The sequence below is a fragment of the Nicotiana attenuata genome, unplaced genomic scaffold, assembly GCF_001879085.1.
Source record: "Nicotiana attenuata strain UT unplaced genomic scaffold, NIATTr2, whole genome shotgun sequence".
Lineage (NCBI taxonomy): Eukaryota > Viridiplantae > Streptophyta > Magnoliopsida > Solanales > Solanaceae > Nicotiana > Nicotiana attenuata.
The window spans coordinates 33229-41774 of record NW_017670881.1 but is presented as its reverse complement, the minus strand read 5'-3'; the positions used below and the strand labels follow the sequence as shown (position 1 = coordinate 41774).

Genomic DNA, 8546 nt, shown 5'->3' with positions numbered 1-8546 from the left:
CCCCCCTAACATTTTATAGAACCTGAATTTTGGATGCTTTATAAACCCTAGAAGTTTGTTTTACTGTGTCTTATTGTCTCAAATTTATGAGGAATTAGGCACTGAAAACAGTAAATGGGATAGTAGAAACTTATCCTTAATCAAACTTCCTCCGATTTTATCAATACCAATGCAAATATTGTCTTGCTTCATCAGCCTCTAGAATAGGGGTATTCAAAACCAAACCTAAATCGAAAACCGAACCTAAACCGAATTATCCATATTATCGGTTTAGCTATTATCGGGCGGTTATCCATATTACTGCTCTGGACAATTGTACGAAGTGCAAAGTGAATTGTACTGATTGCTTGAAAGTATCTAATTGGCCATTGAGTCTCTTTGACGCGTGTATCTAAATCCTAGTGTCTTCCCCACTGGAGACCAATAATCAGTATTAAACTATTAACATTTACACTTTATACATTAGGTTCAATCTCAACCAAGTTTTTTTTAACAGTTTGTCATCTTCTTAAGCAGTAAGAAATCTGTTCAAATGATACTGTTGATGTATTCTGTTGTGCACTTCTCAATCCCTTACCATCCACTAGAATGTACTATGAGAAGATAAAAGAAGTATTTGATTCTAGTAATATGGCCTCATGGTCAGGGATGGCAATTGGGGCGGGGCGAGGCGGGGCAGGGAAAACTCTTAATGGGGCAGGGCAGGGCAAAATCTAAATGGCGTGGGGCAGGGCAAAAGTTTATTTTTAAAAAATCTTAATAGGGCAGGGCAGTGTAGGGGCAAATTCCAAGTTAATAACTAGATCAGATTATTTTTGTTCCTTTTTCCCAATTCCTACTTTGAATATACGCATTATAATGCGTTTCATTTCATGTATAAGTTCAACAGCTGTAGAGTTCACCTTTCCAATTGTTTTCCACTAATTATTAAAAAATATTTAATTATCTTCCAGAAAGAAGTTAAGTGACTGATGTTTATAATTAAAATTTGTTCCAGATAAAATGACTAGGATGAACTCTTTAAATGCCAAAATCGTTGATCTCCTCCAAACTGAAAGGAAATTTGTCATTATTTGATTTTCTTATAATACAAACTATTTCATTAATTTGATTTGTATTCTCCAATATATATTTCATCAAAATGTGCATAGTTTTACTCACGAATGTTTTAATTTTTTCACTCTCACTATATTTCAAATATATCATAATAAATATATGAGAAAATCTTCTTTTGATTTCCTTTTGCTCTAATAATCCTACATTTTCTGTAAAATCATATGCTTAAACAAATTAAATAGAATATTACAAAATAAAAAAATGAAGAAGAGTCTAAACGGGGCAGGGCGGGGCGGGGCGGGGCAAAATGTGGAAAAATGCTAAATAGGGCAGGGCGGGACGGGTTAAAAACTTAGTAGGCCAAAGCTTGCCCTGCCCTGCCCTACCTTGCCCTATCCCGATTGACATCCCTACTCATGGTGTAATTTAGTTGATATATATGCATGAGAAATGTTGACTATATTGTTGTCTCGGGGATGTACTCCCCAACACCGTGTTGAAGTATGTTAAGTTTCAATCAACTGAAACTAAATCGATAACCGCCCGATAATACCTAAATTGATACAAATCCGCCTGATATCTTATCGAGTGGCTAACAGATTAATACATTTAAAAACGGATAAACGATAAGCCAAACCGTTAAGAGTAAATAACCGTCAAATCCGCCCGATAAGCAACCCTACTCTAGAAGGTTGCTGCCAAGACACAACAATAGTAATGACCGAAAAGGAACATATCATGGCTGTGTTACAGAGATTTTTGAAGAAGATTTCACGTAATAATTTAAACAAGTTATTATGTCAATAAGATGTAATTATTTTTTGATTTCTGTTAATAACTACGCGAAGCGCGGACCGTTACACTAGTCACTTACTATAATTGAATGAACAATTTACTACTCGATAATTAGATTAACCGAACGTATTGAAAAAATAAAAAGCTGTAATTGAACATAGTTAAGTTGCAAATATAAGATTTTAATATATAAAATTACATTTAGTGGTATAACATAGGCAGTGTGGTCCCAGAAATGGAGTTTAAAGGTAATGAATATACATGCAGACCATACCCCTATATTACGAAGATAGAGAGACTCTTTCTGGTAGACACTTGGCTCAAGAATATGTGATTCTTCTTTGAGTCTAATTTTAATGCATTGTGTGTATAGTCTTTAAAAATTTATCAGAACACCTCATAAAAAATGAGATTTGTAACTTAAATAATACTGTATATATTAGTTGCTACAACATTGAAAAATATTTTTTTTTTCCTTTGAAAACCAAAAACAAGAAGTATCATAAGATTAGGTGTAATAAATACCATCATTCCATTTCTTTTCACCCATCCACATGAGTATCCACAAGTGAATTGAAGTGCAAAATTTTGAGAAAAATGTTAAAACAGAAAAAGCTTACCTAATGGCAAAAGATAGTGAATTTCGGAATAAACTAGTAAACTATTGTCCTTGTTCCTACGCTCCATTCACGAGCCTTATTAATTTATGTAATTAAAGACCAAAATTTTATCTTTCCTACCAATTAATTCATAATTGCCCACCTCATTTCTCAATGAACAAGAACACAAGTGAAATATTCAAGAAAAAGTAAACCATTTTCTATTAATTTTTTCTGTCTATTATTCTGAGAAAGTATCTTGGTTTTGGCATTCAAATGGAAAGTTAAAGCACAAAGAACAAAAAGAAAAGCTTCTACTACTACTACTACTACAGATTCTGACTAACAGCTTGCTTTTATTTAAAATTACTCCCTTTTGACCCTAAATTCTAACTCTCCTTATTTCAAACCTTGTGACCTCCATTTTTTTAATCCCTTTTTTCAGAACCCCACATTGCTTTTGCCAGACACCATTCTTGGGAATTTGACTCTTTTTCTCACTTTCTTCACTCCTATATATATACACATGCATTCTCATTTTGTTGTCAGTGTGCATTTCTTTTTTCTTTTTTTTTTCTTTTTCACTTTAAGCTTGTGCTAAGCTGCTGCTCTCTTCAAAAGCTTAAGTTTTTGTGAGGTTTTGATTTAAAGTTTTGAGCTTTAGATTTCCTTTTGTGTGTTTGTGTGTGTTTCAGAGTGTTTAAAATAGTTTAAAGTTTTGAACTTTAGATTCTTGAGCTCCTTTCTTCTTCTTATGTGACTACAAAAGCTTAGTTTTAGTGAGATTTTGATTTAAAGTGTTGAGCTTTAGATTTCCTTTTTTGTGGATTTGAGGGTGTTTTTGAGTCTTTAAATAGTTTAAAGATTTAAACTTTAGATTCTTGATGCTCATTTCTTCTTCTTATGTGACTACAAAAGCTAAGTTTTTGTGGGGTTTTGATTTTGAGGGTGTTTCAGAGTCTATAAAATAGTCTAAAGTTTTGAACTTTAGATTCTTGATGCTCATTTCTTCTACTTATGTGACTACAAGAGCTAAGTTTTTGAGGGGTTGTTGGGGTTTTCAAGAATCTTTGAAATGGTTAAAGTTTTGAGCTTTAGGTTCTTGAAAATGGAGTGGAGGGGGATTTTGTGTTTGGGTTTCTTGGTTGGTGTGTTTCTGTTGTCAGAAGTGACTGCTGCTGCTGTTCTTGTTGAAAATGATAAGCAAGCTTTATTGGATTTTGTTAACAAGTTGCCTCATTTGCACCCTTTAAATTGGGATGCAAATTCTCCAATTTGCAAGAACTGGACTGGAGTAACATGTAGTGAAGATGGTTCTAGAGTAATAGCACTAAGATTACCTGGGGTTGGTTTCAATGGTCCAATTCCTAATAATACTCTTAGCCGTTTAACTGCATTGCAGATCTTGAGCCTTAGATCTAATGGTATTAACGGTACTTTTCCTATGGATTTTAGTAACCTCAAAAACTTGTCATATCTTTATCTTCATTATAATAGTTTCTCAGGTCCTCTGCCTTTGGATTTCTCTGTTTGGAAAAATCTTACTAGTCTCAACTTGTCACACAACAGATTCAATGGCACTATTCCTAGCTCAATTTCTGGTTTGAGTCATCTTAGTTCACTGAATCTTGCTAATAACTCACTTTCTGGTAATGTTCCTGATCTGCATTTGCCTAACTTGCAGCTACTGAATTTATCATACAATAATCTTATAGGTAAAGTGCCAAAATCACTTCAAAGATTTCCAAAGAATGTGTTCATTGGTAATGATGTGTCTTTACTTGACTATACTGTTTCAAATTCTCCTGTTGTTGTTTCACCTCCTGAGCAACCAATTCCAAAATCCAAGAATGATAGGAAATTGAGTGAGAGGGCTTTGCTTGGGATTATAGTAGCTAGTAGTGTAATTGGGATTCTTGGATTTTGTTTCTTGTTGGTTGTTTGTTGTTTTAGAAGGAAAAAAGAAGATGGTTTATTTCCTGGTAAGATGGAGAAGGGAGATATGTCTCCCGAGAAGGCGATTTCGCGGAGCCAAGATGCTAATAATAGATTGGTTTTCTTTGAGGGTTGTAACTATGCATTTGATTTAGAAGATTTGCTTAGAGCTTCTGCTGAAGTATTGGGGAAAGGTACATTCGGCATGGCGTATAAAGCAATATTAGAAGATGCTACCACTGTGGTTGTGAAGAGGTTGAAGGATGTAGGTGCGGGGAAGAAGGAGTTTGAGCAACAAATGGAGGTGGTTGGAAGTATAAAGCATGAAAATGTCGTTGAGCTTCGAGCTTATTACTATTCAAAAGATGAGAAGCTTACTGTCTCTGATTATTTCAGTGAGGGTAGTGTTGCTGCAATGCTCCATGGTATTTCACTTTATGCACTCGCGAAATTTCATAGTTTTTAACTTTTAAACTCTGTCATTTGTTTATGGAATTTGTGAGCATATTCATACTGCTTTATTGTTTGCTTTGAATAGGTATATTAGTTAGTTTTGCAAACATGATTGTTAAAACCAGCTTTTTGCTATTCCGAAAGTGATATCTCACCATCGGACATGTTAAAGGCCAGCCCCGGTGCACCAGGCATCCCGTGATATAGACAGCCTACATTAGTGGCTGCTCCCACGGTTCGAATCCGTGACCTATAGGTCACATGGAGATAACTTTACCGTTGCTCCAAATCTCCCCTTCAACATATAGCAGTCAGAAATGTTAATTCAGTGAACTGAAGAACATAAAGCAATTCAGAAAGGCATAGAATCTTCTAATCTAAAGGCCAACTAATATAATTTGTTGTGTTATGGTAGGGACAGATATGTAAGTGGGAATCCATTGAGGTATATTGTAGGTTCCATATATTCTCTTTCCAGCCTAATAGTTAGTTATACATAAAAAAAGGTGAGATGATCCTAACATGTGGTTTAAGCATCTCTGTGGGGCAGTGAACTCCTTTCTGTTAATAAGATATGCAAAATCCTATCTGTATTTTAAATTCCAACATATTTAACTATACAAATCTTTGTCACTTCTGCTTTGTCACTAGTCTTTCATTTCATCCACTACTTGATTGAACTATTTCATAGCATGTGGATAATCATTTCTGGTTTCTGTTCCCTTTTATGGTAAGTCAAAATAATTCATGATTTTGTCGATAAGCTTACTTTTTTCCTAACTTTTTGTCCATCAAGCAAATATATATGATGTCAAATCTCATGGATAGCTAAGCTTTTTAGATAACTAGTAGGACCTGATTTAATTAAATAGAAGTCTAGAATAGTAAATCCTATGCTATTGTCAACCTTATTCTGTATAGAATCTTTTACGAACATCACGACATAATTCTTTGTGGTTATGTTGCTTTTTTACTCCCCCAATTTTGGTGTTAGAGCTAGGAGTTTTGTTGCTTTTCTCAAACCAAATGGAGTGAAATGATAACTTGTAGAAAGTCAATGGTTATCTCCTTATTGTGTATTTTAGTTAAGCTAACCTAATATTTCATCTGAGTGTAATTGTGTAGCTTTCGACTAAGATGATGAGTTGCGCAATAGATGTTTTAACTATTAAGTTTCATCGACCAATGCATTCTGATTACTCTAATCTTCGGCATGTTATTCAATGATAACTAAAATGAACAAATGAGAAACACAGAGGATTAAACTCCGATCCTTTGCATCTGTTAAAAACCAAATGGTGGTATTTTGGCTCTGATACATGTTATCTCACCTTTTTATCGCCTTTTAAGGCAATTGGTATCTTTGTCATCTCTGTTTGATCACTGTATTACCTGTTATTGAGTATTGTTTTTGTTTCTGGCTCGTTGACTATCATCTATGAATGTACAACTTGTAGGTAAACGGGGAGATAACAGGATCCCTTTAGATTGGGAAACTCGACTTAGGATAGCCATTGGTGCAGCGAGAGGTATTGCCAGGATACATGCCGAGAATGGTGGCAAGCTAGTCCACGGAAACGTCAAATCCTCAAATATCTTTCTGAATTCTAAACAATATGGTTGTGTATCCGATGTTGGTCTGTCATCAATAATGAGCTCGTTAGCTCATCCAGTAGCACGTGCTGCTGGTTTTCGCGCCCCAGAAATAACAGACACCCGAAAAGCCACTCAACCTTCTGATGTGTACAGCTATGGCGTGTTGTTATTGGAACTCCTTACAGGTAAATCCCCCGTCCATACAACGAATGGAGATGAGATTATACATTTGGTCCGGTGGGTTCATTCAGTAGTCCGAGAGGAGTGGACTGCTGAAGTATTCGACTTGGAACTATTGAGGTACCCAAATATAGAGGAAGAAATGGTGGAATTGTTACAGATAGCAATGTCTTGTGTGGTAAGGATGGCTGATCAAAGACCAAAAATGTCCGAGGTCGTTAAAATGATCGAGAACGTTCGACCCACTGGCTTAGACAATCATCTTTCATCTGAAGGCAAAACAGAAAATTCAACACCAAGAGCAGCCACACCTGTGCCTGAGACACAATCTGATACTCAATGAGCTACTCAAGACCATTTTCTTTGTAGCCATTTTTATTACTGTTTACCATCTTAATTCATGTTTAAATGCTTACTTCACTCTCTCAGTGAACAATATGAATACTTGTAACCTGATATTAGTTCATGGTTAGAGTGTACCAAAGATACTATTTTAAGGTATTCTTGAAATTGCACTCTGATTATAAATTCTAAGTTCTCTTTCTCACTCTCAAGATATTTTCTTTTCTATGTTCTTGAGGCAGTGTTCACAAATACATGGTGTGGATGTACAATGAATTCAAGGTCTAGAAAATCTGAAATGTGCGTGCTTTATTAAATATAAAAAGGGCAGCCCGGTGCACTAAGCTCCCGCTATGCGCGGGGTCCGAGGAAGGGCCGGACCACAAGAGTCTATTGTACGCAATCTTACCATGTATTTCTGCAAGAGGCTGTTTCCACGACTTGAACCTATGACCTCCTGGTCACATGACAACAACTTTACCAGTTACCTGCTTTATAAAATATATATACCTGAATTAGGCCCAATGTCCATTTTTCTTACTGTCGAACAAGATATGTTAAGGAATTACACCTCTACCGCTATAATAAATTTCTTCTGACAGTAGGCTTTAAGTGGATTCTATGGATGGTGTGCACAATGGAATCTTGAGCATATATTCATTGTTCTCGACTCGAACTACATATGTGTGTGAAGAATTTACTAGACGTTTATATGCGTCCACAAATAAACGGCACTTAATTCGAACAGTACAAACCAAATTTTTATCTACCTTTGATGATGCAGAGTTGTGATCTAACGAAATAGATGAACTTATGACAATTATCTGAAGGTTCATTTTGTATGAGAAATAGTGGTAGTTTGATATTTTTTGCTAAGAAATTTTTTATATGAACCTTGGGCCTTATATATCGGGCTCTTTAAGTTAGTGTCCAAGATAGGAGTAAAAATAGAACGGTCTAGCCAGTTTTCGGATTGGTCATTCAAAAATAGCCAACGTTTACCAAATCAATAAAAAATAGCCACTATTTTGCTGCAACAGAGACCGGTCCAGCATGAATACTGGAGTTGGGTGCACCTGTGTATGAACTTCTAGCATATTATGCTGGAACTCCAACACACGGAAAGTTCCAGCATAATATACTGGAGATTCGAGCACTTGTGTATGAACTTCTAGCATATTATACTGGACCGATATACTTTGTTGGAACTCCATCATATTATGCTGGAGTTCCAGCATACTTATCTTGGAACTCCAGTATAATATGCTGGAGTTCCAGCATACTTATCTTGGAACTCCAGTATAATATGCTGGAGTTCAAGCATACTAGCGTATTTTTCGGGTTTTGAACAGTTATTTCGCTCAGATTTGTCTTTACACGAAATGTGGCTAAATTTCGATTACTTTTGAAAGTGGACTATTTTTGAACGATCACTTGTAAATCTGGCTATTTTTGAATTTCTCCCAAGATAGGAGAGGGGACCCGTGTTTCACAAAAAGTTGAGAAATTGGCACCATGTGACAACATATAATATGAATTGGCAAATTTTTAGCCTTAGATTAGGTTTGTCAAAGACAGCCCAAAAAAATG

At 35.6% G+C, this 8546-nt stretch overlaps 1 protein-coding gene across 1 annotated transcript; it reads left to right on the top strand.

The window, feature by feature from the left end:
- Positions 1-2703: 2703 nt before the first annotated feature.
- On the top strand, positions 2704-7168 carry LOC109244171 (probable inactive receptor kinase At4g23740). Its single transcript, XM_019411216.1, has 2 exons — positions 2704-4810; positions 6296-7168. Exons 1-2 carry the CDS (start codon positions 3526-3528, stop codon positions 6955-6957), a joined length of 1947 nt encoding a protein of 648 aa, XP_019266761.1. The 5' UTR covers positions 2704-3525; the 3' UTR covers positions 6958-7168.
- Positions 7169-8546: the final 1378 nt, after the last annotated feature.

Excerpts from the sequence above, each read along its gene's own strand:
- LOC109244171 (XM_019411216.1), top strand. The coding sequence starts at position 3,526 with ATGGTTAAAGTTTTGAGCTTTAGGTTCTTGAAAATGGAGTGGAGGGGG. Across the intron at positions 4,811-6,295 it reads TGTTGCTGCAATGCTCCATG|GTAAACGGGGAGATAACAGG; the intron begins GTATTTCACTTT and ends TACAACTTGTAG.